The 14,591-nt window shown below is 37.1% G+C and overlaps 1 protein-coding gene across 1 annotated transcript in view; it reads left to right on the top strand.

Annotated features, from left to right (window-relative positions):
- Positions 1 to 7,593, top strand: part of LOC126271970 (ataxin-10) — a 91,460-nt gene extending 83,867 nt beyond the window's left edge. Inside the window, exons 7-8 of the mRNA XM_049974429.1 lie at positions 5,338 to 5,558; positions 7,213 to 7,593. Of these exons, the coding sequence (XP_049830386.1) occupies positions 5,338 to 5,519 (182 nt within the window). The 3' untranslated portion in view covers positions 5,520 to 5,558; positions 7,213 to 7,593. The remainder of the gene's footprint in view (positions 1 to 5,337; positions 5,559 to 7,212) is intronic.
- Positions 7,594 to 14,591: the final 6,998 nt, after the last annotated feature.

Genomic DNA, 14,591 nt, shown 5'->3' with positions numbered 1-14,591 from the left:
TAGGAAAAATGACATGGATATAATAGTTTCCTGTTCCAATCATGGTGTTTGATTTTGGTGAGTCCCCTTGCCTTACACCATTATTGTCTTTCACAAGAAATGCTCAAAATGGTGACCTTCCATTTTGATACATTTATTAATTTTTGCTTGGAATTCATGGTCACCATCTAAGAGTGTGACTACTGTAGTTTTTGCACAAGCACTTGTGACATGTTCTATTGAGTAATTGGTACTTCTGCACACATTTAGTCTTCAAGATAATGCCACTAGAAAAAATCTGGTGATGTAAGGTCAGGTGATCTGGCTGGCCACTCTACTGGACCACTTCTACCAATCCAGTGGCCACCGAAGTTGTGATTCAATGATCTTGGGCTATTATGGAATAATGTGCTAGAGAACCATCTCGTTGAAGTCACACATTCTATCATACTATGAGGGGACATCTTCTAACAGAGTCAGTTGCTCATATTTCTACGAGTTATGATATATTTCTCTCTTGAGTGTGCCTGCCAAAAATAAAGGGCCAAGTACTTTGTTGCCTATGATGCACCTCCAAATGTTAACAAAGGATGCTGATAATCAGGAGTTTTCTGCACTCCAATAATGCATGTGTGCCGTGGTGTGTGAAAGTTGGTTCATTGGTGAATGTTGTTTGGGGGGGGGGGGGATACCTGTGGATCACTTCGTAATTGCGCAAGTACCCCAGTTTGAATCTAAAAGTCATTCTCATGAAGTACAGTGTGTGTTACTTGGCAGGGATAGTATTTGTGATGTTTTAGGATTGCCCAAATAATTCTATGAGCAATTTCTGACCGGTGAGATAAGTCTCAAGTATCCACATGTCGACTACAAGCTGCTGCAGCTAGTGCTGTAATTTGTTTACTACGGTTTCCTGTAAGAATTGTTCTAAAAGTTCCTTTTCTTAGATGCCATATTTCCTTTGGTAGGAAATTGTTTTAAAACATAAGTAGTTGTAGGAGACTGTGGCATATCAGCATATCATGAAGCATAAAGAGCAACAGCAGCATCTAAATTTCTTGCAGTCTTGCCATAAACTAAAATTATTTCAATGTTCTGTTCTACAGATAAAATGTCCATTATTTCAAATGTGCCAGAAAAGTCTTTGTGGAGAGCAATGGTGCTGAGTCATTTGGTGTCCATGCTTATAAAGGTGCTGACACTGTGGGAGGTGCAAGAATTGGGGGGGGGGGGGGGGGGAGGAGTCTGGCACGAGGGTTCACCACATGTAGGGGTGCTGAGTGATGGGCCATCCATGTGAGTGTTCACTCAGTATGTGTGTATCCATGGCAGGTGCTCCTGTCACTAATTGTGAACATTTTTCTTCACAATAGTTGCACACTGTAATCTCCAGTAGCCCTGTAGCAAGAGTTATTGAAAAGAACACGCCAAAACCTGTCACTCTGACAGTGAGATCTGAGGGGACTCACTGAAATCAGACATCCTGATGGTGTGGGGATTTGTCAAACTCAACCCCAAAGGGAGCAGAAAACTTCATTATGTTAAAAGTATCTTATGTGAAAGACTTTTAAATGTCTGAACATAAAAGTTCTATTGTGTATACAAATTTGCAAAACTAAATTAAATTTTTAACTAAAGTATCATCTATTTAGAACAGTAGAAGCCTACATTTTTATCAGAAATGTAATGCAGAATCAAGTGAGTTTGATGTGTAATTTCAAAAACTGGCAAAACTGAATTTTGCTGATTACATTGGTTTGAGACACATGGGAAGAAATTCTTTGGGTAAACCCTACCAATTTTTTGGTGTAGACTCTGAATCTGTGATTAAAATGTAAGGGGAGGGGGCAGGAGTTCTCTTCTGGAAAAAAAAGGAATTGCTCCCCTTAAGGCTGTTCAGGCGTTATAGGGGAGGGGAGAGAGAGTTTTAGTACAGGCAGATGTCCCTTTGAAAATATTAACTTTTAAACTGCATATTTTTTTGCAAGTTGCATATATTTCTAGATATCTAGTTGTTAAAAATTAAAACAAACACTCATATATTCCCCTAGATACTTGGATTTTTCCATTCTTTTAATGTTTCTGTATTTTGTGTGCATGTCATTTTCTCGTATGACGTCTGTGGACATGTTTTGGCAGGGAGTTCATGTAAGTATTCCAGTGCTTCTTGTCTATTGTTGCTGAGTGTTACCATGTCATCTGCAAATGCCAGACATTATATGATTGTTTTGTTTACACAGGCCTTTCCTAACAGAATCCCTTTTACTTTCTGTTTTCATTGTTTGATAATTCTGTCCAAGATCACATTGAATAAAAGCGCTGAGAACCCATATCCTTGTCTGACTCTTATATGTATCTCATATGGTTGAGAGTCCTCTCATAAATTTTATTTTGGATGTGGTGTCGTTTGTATGAGTACCCTAGTTTTCTTGTATATTCTGTATTCTTCTAGTGTGTCAAAGAATTTCTGCCTTTCTATGGCAATGTAGGCCTTTTTAATGTTGGAAAATGTGACTACATTGTTGTTAGTTTGTCTGACCTTCAGGAGTGTTTGGAGGTTCAAAATCTGTTCAGTACATGATTTTCCTTTTTTGAAGCCTGCTGTTATTGACCTATCATTTTTGTCAGCTTGTGCTGCTACATGAGTAATCTTTTGGATGGAATTTTGTATGTGACCAGTAATAATGAAAACATCTTTAGTTATTAGGGTGTCTTGTTGGCTTTTCTGTGCAGTAGCCGGATCAGTACACGTTACCATTCCTGTGGTATTTTCTCCGTAATCCATATTTCTGTGAGAATTTTATGAATTTTCTTTGTGATATTTTGATCTTTGAATTTCCAGATCATGGCACTAATGCTAACTCCTACTGAGACTCTGTTGTTATTAAATTGTTTTATAACCTCATCTATCTCTGTGATTGAGGGTGGATCCGAACCTGGATTTGGTATCATTTTTGTGAATTTTAATTTTTTCGTATGCTTCTTATAGTTGAGGAGTTTATCAAAGTATATTTTGAGAATTTTTCAGAGTAGTATTTGTTACTGGAGACCTATTGGTTGCTTTAAAGCATATATTTGGGTGCTGATAAACTTTTATATTTTCCCTGAATATTCTGTAGGAATTTCTCAATATTTCTCTTGAAGTCTTTCTCAGTTTTGTTTAGTCTGCTTTATTTATATGCTCTTTTAACTTCTCTAATTATTCTGAAGATTGTTGAGAATTACGTGGAAATCCTGCCTTGTAGAATGTTGTTGTGGATTCTTCATTCAATACCCTAACCAGAAGTTTGTCCCACCATCTGTGTTTACGTTTCCTGGGAGGTTGACCCCAGTTCATTGCCTTCTGAGTTGTGTTCTCAAGATCTGTCCAATTTTCTATTGTATTTTGATTAACTTCATCAATAATTTTGTTTGTTGATTTTTAAATATTCATGGTCTGGTCTTATTTTGTTCTGTGTTGTCTTTCCATTTATGGGAATTGCCCTAATCTTTATTTGTAGCAAGTGATGGCGACACACTCAAAGACTCTAAGAACCTTTTGCATGTTCTCATGTTCAAAATGTTCATTGTATTTTTATTTGCTTTTGCTAGATGATCTAGTTGGAATTTCCCCCCCCCTTTTGTTTTAGGCGGAGGAGCATCTTCCATGGTGTGTGTTTTTATATTGGCTTTTAAAATTGTATTAAAAACAAAGATTCCAAGACTTACCAAGCGGGAAAGTGCCGGCAGACAGGCACATGAACAAAACACACAAACACACACACAGAATTACTAGCTTTCGCAACCGATGGTTGTTACTAGCTTTCGCAACCGATGGTTGCTTCTTCAGGAAGGAGAGGGAAAGACGAAAGGATGTGGGTTTTAAGGGAGAGGGTAAGGAGTCATTCCAATCCCGGGAGCGGAAAGACTTCCCTTAGGGGAAAAAAAGGACAGGTGTACACTCTCGCGCGCGCGCGCACACACACACACACACACACACACACACACACACACACACACACACACACACACACACATATCCATCCGCACATACACAGACACAAGCAGACATATTCCATTGACATAAATTTTAAATTAAAATGTTGCATCCTTGTTCGTGCACTTGTGCACTGTATGTGATCATGCGATTTGCTTGTACTTTTTCTCTTTACGTAGTTGTGCATTGATGTCTCCTAATACAATTTTAACATGTCTTTCTAGTATTTTGTTTATTTCTTCCATGTCTTCGCAAAAGTCTTAGACGTCTTGCAATTTCTTTCTGTTGTGGTCATTTGTCAATGGATATGTGTTGATGATTGTATCTCTTTTGTTTTGTGATTTGAATGTTACTGTGGATATCCTTTCTGATATTGAATTGAAATGAGATCCTGTCTGTGACTAATTTTTGTATGAAAAATCCTATGCCAAACATTGTTGGTGTTTGCCTTCTGACAGCTGGTTTTCCTTTGCATACCCTGTAGTTTTCTGCGTTAAAGTGGTTTTCATCTGTGAAACATGTCTCTTGGGTTCAGAGGATGTTGATGTAAAATTTTTCTAGTGTATCAGAAAGCTGTTTAAGTTTGACTAGTTTGATCAATGTATTCGTGTTGAGTGTTCCAGTATAGTGTTTGTGACGAGCTTTTGAGAAGTATTGGCTCTTCTTGTTTTAGTGGTGTTCCTGATCCTCCCAGGATCTGATAACAAGGAAAAAGCCCAGTACATTTACTGTGACCTGAGGTAGTGGATCTCATTCCTGGTGTTCAACCACAACATTTTCAACTTAAAGGTAGTTGTGGCAATACCATTTGGAGATCACAGTGGTTAAAAGAATTGATTCTTGAGATCAAGACATATTTGTAGCAGCCGCACCAACTTGGCGAACAGAAGCTGACCACTAGCCTCTGGGTGCCATTACACACACTACTGGGTTTAGGACTGTGTTAGTAATTGGTCTGCCTTGGATATTTAATTTCCCCAGGACCACCCATATCTGGCAGGCTCTCTTCTTCCCGCCACCTTGGGAGGTGCCTGATGGGATATCTAACAACCCTACATGGGCACAGGATAGTTTTGTGTTACATGACAGTTATACGTCACCACTATTTTATTTCACAGCTTTAAGGATAAACTTGTTTTTCTACTAAACAATTTTCTTTCATGGAATGGCATGCTGAGGACACACAATGGCAGAAATGATGCTTTGCTATAAACATGTTATGTTAACTGAAATACACACAGCTGTAATGATACTGTTTATTAAGTATGTTCACCGCAGTTGAGAAGGAATTGAACAGAGGATGTATATGACTGTAATCTGTGTGTGCTGCTGTTAAACTCATGCTTAAGAGGAAAAAAATTAAAATCCTTAATGTTCATTAGTTGTGATGCAGTGGGCTATCCTTGCAATTCGTAATTTGTGTGAAGATAATAAGGAATGCCAAGAAGTCATTGCAGGAATGACAAAGAAGGGTGAAATTGATGCAACAACACTGAACCAGATTGGCCTCACACTCCATTCAGGACCTGATGGTGGGGTTGGCATTGCACCACTGCCTCGTTGAATTCACAACATACTTTTTGGGAAGTGGCTAATTATTTTGGTAAGTTTAAAACAAATTATGTATATTTAAATAGTATAAAGTTGTGTGTGAATTTTTATAATAGAGCTATGAACTGAAGTTGGATGTCACATTCAGCCCCAGCGATACCAACACATTTTCCGTAACTTGTGTTACCAAGGGAGGGTGGGTTACTTAATGCTCATTAAAAATTAAAATTAAAACATAAAAAACCAAAAAAATTAAAGCAAAAACAAATTTTTGTAATTGATGTTAACTTTTATCATCAACATTTGAAAATCTTTTCACGCGATCTTAGCAGTTCCAACACATTTTCTGTAAAGTGTGTACAGACAGGAGGGGTTCCTTATGACCACCGCAGAAAAAATTATAAAAGTAGAGATTTCATTAATTTTTGTTGAGTTATTTTCACAGCATACTATTTAAAGATATATAGACAAGTAAGAAGCATCCAGAACCTGAAAATAGGAATATGACATTTGTTGCCGAAAGTCACATTTGCTACTAAGACTTAAAATTTTCGGTCATGTGTTACAAAAAATTCAAAACAATTATGGAATATGCTGTAAGAAATCATTGAAAACAATAAATATTTTTAAAATTTTAAAATATAAATTATACGATTAGAGTACAATATTTTTGAAGGGTGTGAATAAAGCAATCTCCTCTCCCCACCCCCACCCCAGTATTTTACTGTCTTTCAGTTTTGTGAAGTACAGTTAAAGACGAAGAATGTAGACTTTACATAATTTCATTGAATTCCCGAAGGTGACTGTCAGGATGTACCCTTTGAAAAAGGATACGGCTGTTTCTCTTCCCCATATTTGTCAAATTTGGGCTTCTGCTCCATCTCTCTCTGTCCAGGATAAGATGTTAACCCCCAATTTTTCTTTCTTCCCTCTGTTACATCATTGTCAAAACTTAATCCTTCAAGAGGCCACCTGTGAGTGTAGGTACATACAGCATTGGCTTACAGTGTCAAGTATTTCTGTGTAATGGTGTAATGATCATATGCTTTTGAGTAATATTTGGTGGGCACAAAAAAATGTGTGCTGTGAAGACCCAGTATGCTTTGTAACATGAGAGAAGGGTCCTTGCTTCATTATTCAATCTTGTTGATTTGTCCTGGTAACAGTGGTTCAGAACTCTGTAATGTGAAACTCACAGCTTACTTTGTATCTGCTGACAGTTTTCACATGGTTGGTTTACCTTTTAACCTTTCCCATCCCCCCTCCCTCTCCTCGCCTCTCTCTCTCTCTCTCTCTCTCTCTCTCTCTCTCTCTCTCTCTCTCATTCCCAAAGAGGGGTCTATTAGTTCTAGGAGCCAGCTAGTGTGCATTTATTGGCTGTACTTCGCTTTTCGTTGACGTCTCTCACAATTCATTAAAATTTATTAAAACGTGAACTTATCTTTTTTCTTTTCTTTCTTTCTTTCCTTCCTTTTTTTCCAGATATAACTAATTTCCCTGTACAAAGCTGGTTACATGGCACACTAGTTCCTTTTACAAACCAGAGTCCAATTTCCCCCTTCATACTTGTCCAGCTGAGCTATTGCCTCATTTATAATGACTGCAGTATCCATAACATGTTACTGCCTTTACTGTCAGATGCCAAACAACTGAGGATACTATCCAAAGATTTTTATTTTGAAAATATCCTACTTTTTTCTTTACAGGTTGATCCCAGGCCACAAAGTGTGTCCTTAAATGACAGCTGGAGATGGTCAGGTAAACGACTTGTATCATAATGCCCATCATACATCTCATCATATTTGAGCCAAAATTTGATTCTCTGAAGAGTATATTTCGGGAATTCCTTTGCTAAATGCTGAACAAATGGTTTGTATGAACTGGAGATCATATTTAGGCAAAGAATCATGTTATGACTGTGTCATAAATAAAACTATTTCTTGCAGTGCAAGTTTTCATAATCACTCCTGTGCACACTATCAGCTGGGCACCTGATGTAATGTTATTTCACTGGATGAAATGTAATAGCAAGCATTTTGATTTGTGCGGGATGTTCTTACAATAAATTGGACTGTTTCTCAGTGTCACTGTTTCCTTTGTTTTCATGCCATCAAATCCTGCTGTAGACAATGAATGTTTACACAAACTGATACATTATTAGTAAAAACCAGATGACTGAGAATAATATGGACAGCACGCAAGTAGATGAGGGAAGACTTTGGTAAAGAAGAAACTACTTGTTGTGGTAAATGGTACAGCCATGTGCAGTGACAAGCTAGAATATGTGCCTCTATATTTAGACTCAGATGATTAAAGCATAGAATGCTGACCAAGTCAGACGCACGTTGGGATTGGTCAAGACAAAGAGGATAAAAAACATAATAAAAACACATTATAAATAAGTAAATGCAATAGACACAATGTAAATACTGTTCCATTATGTAGTAAAAATGAGCTACTTATTCTCCATATAAATGTGCAACCTTGAAGGAGCAAACTTATTGTACTCCAATACTGACTGGACAAAATACACTGCAGCATTCTGTGTGATAATGAACACGGCATCCAAAGCTCACAAATATACTTATTTCTATCCTTTGGCTACACATCAGTCACAATGAGTAATAAATATAAACACCAATCATGGATTGAGGCCTATTCTGAGTGGCCATTTGCTGCCTACAAGCAGTACAAAGAGCGCTCAATGATTGTGGGATGTGTGATCATGTTGCAAAATCCTCCAGCCATTATTTCCAGTAGATGAAGCTTGATCATGCCACTGCTTCTTTAGTCATACAGCTCCTCATTTGGCCTCAGGATGATGAGTGGAACCCATTCCAATCATCCATACCTACAAAAATATGAGGAGGTACTGGGAATGTAACCTTTCTTTGCTGTATTAAGCAGTGCTAACCGTTTGGCTTTGAAGATGTGCTGAGTGGCAAACGTCCAAGATCTCCTTTGCTTGAACAAATGTTTAGTTTGTCCATTGTTGAGCTTCAGTAGCAGACAGAAGTGTTTTTTTTTTGGGCTGATACGCAGCTTATCTCCATGATTTTTACAATCTGTGTATGTTTTTAGATGATGTAAATGCTTTAGACTTTGATAAGATTGGAACAATGGCTGGAACTTGGAAACAAATAAGGTTGGAGACAAAAATGGAGGTTTTCAAAGACATTGAAAATGGAATGAAACAAGTAGACGTGATGAAGTATGGACATGCACAATCAACATTAGCTACATTCCCTAAAGAAAATGGAAAGAAATTGAAGAAAGTTTTTTAGGTGGCAAATTTAACCCTTAGAAAAAGAGTGAAGACACTTGCTGTTGATGATGTGGACAGTGCTACACTGTGGTGGTTTAATGAGATGTGTGCATAGAATGTACCAATTAATGGTCCGTTGATACATCAAAAAGCCTTAGATTTCACTAAGTTGCTTGGCGATTCTAATTTTAAGGCAAGTAATGGATGGTTGCAAAGATTTAAGGACAGGCATGAGATCATTTTTAGAGTGATTTCAGGAGAAGAAAAATCAGCACCTTTAGGTGAAGCAGAATTCTGGAGGAAAAACAGCATGTGTAAGCTATCAGAAAAATATAGTCATGAGAACTTGTACAACACAGATGAGACACGAATGTTTTATCAGCTGATGCCAGAGATGATGATGGCCTTTAGAGGAGGAAAGTGTAAAGGAGGGAAACAGTCTAAAGTGCGCCTAATTGTTCTTCTCTGCAGCAATATGTCAGGGACACACAAATTGACACCACTGGTGATCAGACGATGAGCAACCTCACGGTGCTTCAAAAATGTAAAAAGCTTACCAGGGAAGAGGGTACATAATTTTATTTTACCTTCCTTTAATTTATAACTTAATTTGGTACAGCATACCTTCAGCTGTAATGTTTTGTTACAGTCATATTGTAAATGTGATTTCTTGTATTGCAGTCAATTACAAGACAAATTGAAAAACATGGATGATGTGTTTTCTTTTTTTTTTTTTTAGCGAGTGGCTGCTTTTGCTTGATAAAGAGATGTTAATGAAGACTAAGAAAATTGCATTGCTGGTAGATAATTGTAGTGTGCGTAACATGACAGTGTTGAAGAATGTTGAACTATGCTACTTTCCCCCCTAACTGTACTTCGATTCTTCAGCCACTAGATATGGGGATAATTAATAACTTTAAGACAAAATACCATTCACATTTAGTTGAACACGTGATTGCAGACATTGAAAGAAAGGTGAGCAATCCCTACAGTTTCAATGTGAAGCAGGCTTCTGACATGATTGCTAGTTCCTGGAACAGTGTACAGCCGACTGTGATTGTAAACAGCTGGAAAAATGCAAGAATTTCCGAAAGTGAAGATGTTGGTGAGAATGTTGTGGTGTGTGAAATAATGCAGGATGAAATTCAAAGTGATCTGGAAATTTAGTCAGCAGTTACCGGAAAAACCATATATGCTTCAGTAGTTTAATATTTGTCAGTGGATGATGAGGTGTTGGTGTTTGAAGCCTATACCGACAAATCTGTCATTGAGGAGTCAATGGGTAATAAGCCTGTTTAAGATTCTGATGATGGCAGTGATGTGATACGTGCAAATCCACCTCCTCTGATGGAGCTAATAGGTTAGTTGGAAACCATTCAGCAAGTAGCATCTTCAAGCCCCAGTGTTTCAGTACAGCAGTTGATTGGGTTAGAGGAGATAAGACAATGTACACAAAATTAAGATATTCTACAGATACAGTATTAATAAGTGAAGTGAACAAAATGTGTTTCATTATTTGTCTTTTAATGTTATTTTTCATCAGAAAAGTACTACAGTAATCTGCTTCTCAGCCACGAAAACATGGCTCCTTGCTCCAAGCCATGATAACAAAACCTCGTTATAACAAAAACCCTGGTACAATAATTTAATTTTCGTGGTCCCATGAAATTCTTTATATCGAGGTTTGTCTGCGTAAGTTTCCATTTTACTCTTACATGATATTTTAATTCCTTTGGTTATCCACACTTTTGTTTGACAACTTTTAAGGAAAACTGCGTTCAAATATTGACACACTTTTACTATTTAAAAATACTGACTTTCACATTTCCTCTCTTTGCATATACACCCTCATTCCACTTCTCTTAACTTATTCTTAAAACATTGTATCATGGGGTCATTAATAAGCCTCAGTGCTTTGTATGCAGAAGTCTTCATTAATTGATCATCATGATCAGATAGTCCCTTAACAGTTCGGTAAACATTAAATGTTTTAACATGTGTACTGTCTATAAAAATGTAAGCAATCAGGGTGCTGCTATCTTGCTGCACGTGAGTTGGAAAATTCACTACTGAGATCAGATTGAAACAGCTAAATTTGATACCAGTTCATTCTTCCTGTCAGAACCCTTTAAAAATCAGAATGCCCCTGCTCTATCTTGCAAACAGAATTCTTGATGATGGCACTTTCTCAGAGTGCCTTAAAATAACAGTTTTACTTTGAGTATATAAAAAGGGCCCATATTGGTAGTCCCACTTATGCCAAAAATAGTAGAGAACTTTATACTTACATATATTTGAAAATATGGAAAACTAGTTTGTATTCAGAATGAAATTATCAACCTTAAAATAAGTTGAAAGCTTACCAACAACAAGCCATAATGGTTCTGAAAGGAGACTAACTGCCAGGGATATTCTTATATACATAATTAAAGCATCTGATTCTGTTTCACTCTATATTTTTATGAAGATAATAATGTATTATGGTATTGTAGGTAAGTCACTACATTTAGTTAGATCCTTTACGATAAAAGGCACTGTTAGTTTACGTTAATAAGTAGAGAACAGTACTCATGAAAATAGAGGAATCCCACAGGATTCAGTACTTGGGCTCTTCTTCTTTATTGCTTGTGTTAATGAGTTCTTAAAGTCACTTCACTATTATGTCTATCTATTTTTAAATCCTTTGAATATACACACAAAGATAAATAATCTGAAAATAACTGCACTGGACACAAAAAATAAACACATTGAAAAGTATAACTGCATGTATCCATAGTAAGCTACTACTTACAGCTACAAAATTATTTTCTTCTTTACACGCATGTAACCTAGAGTAAGCCTTCATGTTATCTAAAGTATTTCTATAGATAAATATGTTAAGGATGTCAATCGTTTTGTAGATGCAGTCATCTAATACTGTTGCTGTTAGGATGGGCTAACACATAAGCTCCTGGATGAGGTATGCTTATTACTTCAAATGATCGTACATACAGTCGTTGCTGCTACTTAGTTCTCTTCTTCAGCAGCAAACATCAAGGATGGTTCCTCAGTAAAAACTTATTTCAATCTGAAACTTCTAAATCTTGTTGTCATAGTACTTCTTCCATTAATGAATGCACCTTTGCAGTTAAGTTATTTTTTCTTCTCTTCTATTTTCTGGTCAGCAGCCGATTTTCATGCTCATGGAATCAAGTACGACATTTGACAATAGGTTTGGTGGAGTTACAACATTCATATGGCATGAGGAACCTCTTATAATTCCTGATCTCTCTTCAAAAACTTGTGCATACTGCTGTAGAAATTCAAACCATTGGGACACTATCAGTTTAAGTCAGAAATCTTAGACCTAATTATTTCCTCTATTGTTGGAATGCTCATTGTTACATGCAGCTGTCTTCTAAATCTATTTATATCACTACTCATCCACTTGATGGTAATTCCTTAGCAGTATTTGCTGTAGATTCTCTGATTGTGTAACAAGTTCATCAAAACTTGGATACCCTCAATAGTAAGATGGTACTTGTCTGAGGGAAAGTCTACTACTGCCTCCGTTTCTTTCAGTAGATAAGGTCCTAAAATGTAATCCACATCAAGATTTTGCATGTCCAGAAAGGCGCTTGTAATGATTGTTTTCTAGGTTTATATTAAGTCGGGTTTGCAGCCTCATTTCTTGATTGGTTTCCAAGTGCTCCAGTGATTAGGCAGTTAATGAAAGGAAATGTAGGTACTTTCACTTTCTGTGATAATTCATCAGAATAATGCAGTCAGAATGGCACCAAGCTTTCGTGGCTGCTGGTACCAAATGCTCTCCCTGTCTGGTCGACAAACATACTGTGTGCTTGGCCAGCTGATGGCTGCCAAAGTCCAACTACTGTCGCAGGCTATGAATACTATAGACTAATCACACATCCCAGAGTACATAGAATTACTCTTAAATAATACTGTATTTAAAATCAATATCACAGTGGTTGTAGTTTATAACTATAAACAATGAAAGGGAGCCTCAAAACTAATCTAAGCATGCTATTACAAAGTTTATTCTGGGCTGAGAAACATGATAAGAACTTTTTTATTTGTGATTGGAAAATTCTGTAATTTGAGATTTACACTTATCACCTATGAAAATTTCACCAAGACTTGGCAAATGCATTTCATGATATACAGGTTTAAAGTGAACAGTTCTAGTGAAGATGCTTAAAAGTGGGACTATCTTCCATTCCAAGCAACCGCAAGTGTTGCTGAGAAACTTTACATATCTGCTCCAGTATCCTTCTTTTGCAACATGAGGTATTTCGTTTCTGTAGAACAATTTGTGCCCTTTTAGATCATGTATGTTTGTACTGTGTGTACTTTGCAGCTTAAAAATTAAATTGTATTTATTTGTCAGTGCACGCTGTTTGTATTTGTCAGTGCACGCTGTTTGTATTTGTCAGTGGGCGCTCTTTGTATTTGTCGGTGGGCGCTCTTTGTATTTGTCGGTGGGCGCTCTTTGTATTTGTCGGTGGGCGCTCTTTGTATTTGTCGGTGGGCGCTCTTTGTATTTGTCGGTGGGCGCTCTTTGTATTTGTCGGTGGGCGCTCTTTGTATTTGTCGGTGGGCGCTCTTTGTATTTGTCGGTGGGCGCTCTTTGTATTTGTCGGTGGGCGCTCTTTGTATTTGTCAGTGGGCGCTCTTTGTATTTGTCGGTGCGCGCTCTTTGTATTTGTCGGTGCGCGCTCTTTGTATTTGTCGGTGCGCGCTCTTTGTATTTGTACGTGCGCGCTATTTGTATTTGTCAGTGCGCGCTGTTTTTATTTGTCAGTGCGTGACATTTACAGTTCTGTGCAACGGTGAGTGATGGTGAGACACTGCACATCTTGATTCAATTGACACAACCAAAACTTCAGGGAAATGTGTTGTCATTCCAGTATTCCAGACCATGGTGTGCAGCACAACTACTGTTGTCTTCCACTTTTGTAATTAATGGAGGTTGGTTCTTCCAATTAGTTTTGTTTTGTTGTTGTGGTTGGCTATTTTGCCAGTGACTGTTGCTGTCCAAAAGATTATAGCCCATATTGTACCATTGCTCATGTCTCTTATTCTTGTATCTTTTACAGTTATTGCTATTATTTCCATAATTATACTCACAGTGGTATTCAGTAACTCTTGTGACTCATCGTTTCTTGCTTCTCAATAACATCCAGTTACATTGAATCCTCAGTTATGATATGCACCTTACACCTGCCCGATTAATGGCCAGTGACACTATTGCGTTCCCATCTTCATGTACTATGTCATTTAAATCAGGTCTGACTTAGACTCTTCAAGATTCAATTTGGATACATGTAACAAATTTTCGCATCTCTCTGTTGGCAATCAATATTTTCAGTCATTTGCAGAATGTTACTTTTGTTATCATTCTCCATTCTGACATGGTGTTATGTTTTTATCATAACCTATAAGATTGTGAAAAAAATGAAAACTACCTCCAGAGGACAATTCTTTGCTGGAAAAAAATTATAAATACTTCTCAACTACTAAAGAAGAAACTGTAAATTCTGCACTGAATTATGAATGTCTTAAATGCCCTTGGTACAAGCAAAGTGGAAAGAGGAACAAGCAAAAATGTACATTACTTGCATGTAATTCAGCAGTGTACCCCTTGTTCACTGGCTTGTTACTTTGCTGGTCCACCACACAGTGCCCAGGTCATGAAACATAAAAACATTCAGTAGTTTTTAATACATTTTACTAAAGACCACAAAAATATTATTACAATAATTATTCTACTAACTAATTTATAGTCCTAGAACTTAGTCACCAGTAATGAATATTAATAAT

The sequence above is a fragment of the Schistocerca gregaria genome, chromosome 5 (genome assembly GCF_023897955.1).
Source record: "Schistocerca gregaria isolate iqSchGreg1 chromosome 5, iqSchGreg1.2, whole genome shotgun sequence".
Lineage (NCBI taxonomy): Eukaryota > Metazoa > Arthropoda > Insecta > Orthoptera > Acrididae > Schistocerca > Schistocerca gregaria.
Note: the sequence above shows the minus strand (reverse complement) of the source record. Positions and strands in the feature narration are given on the sequence as shown.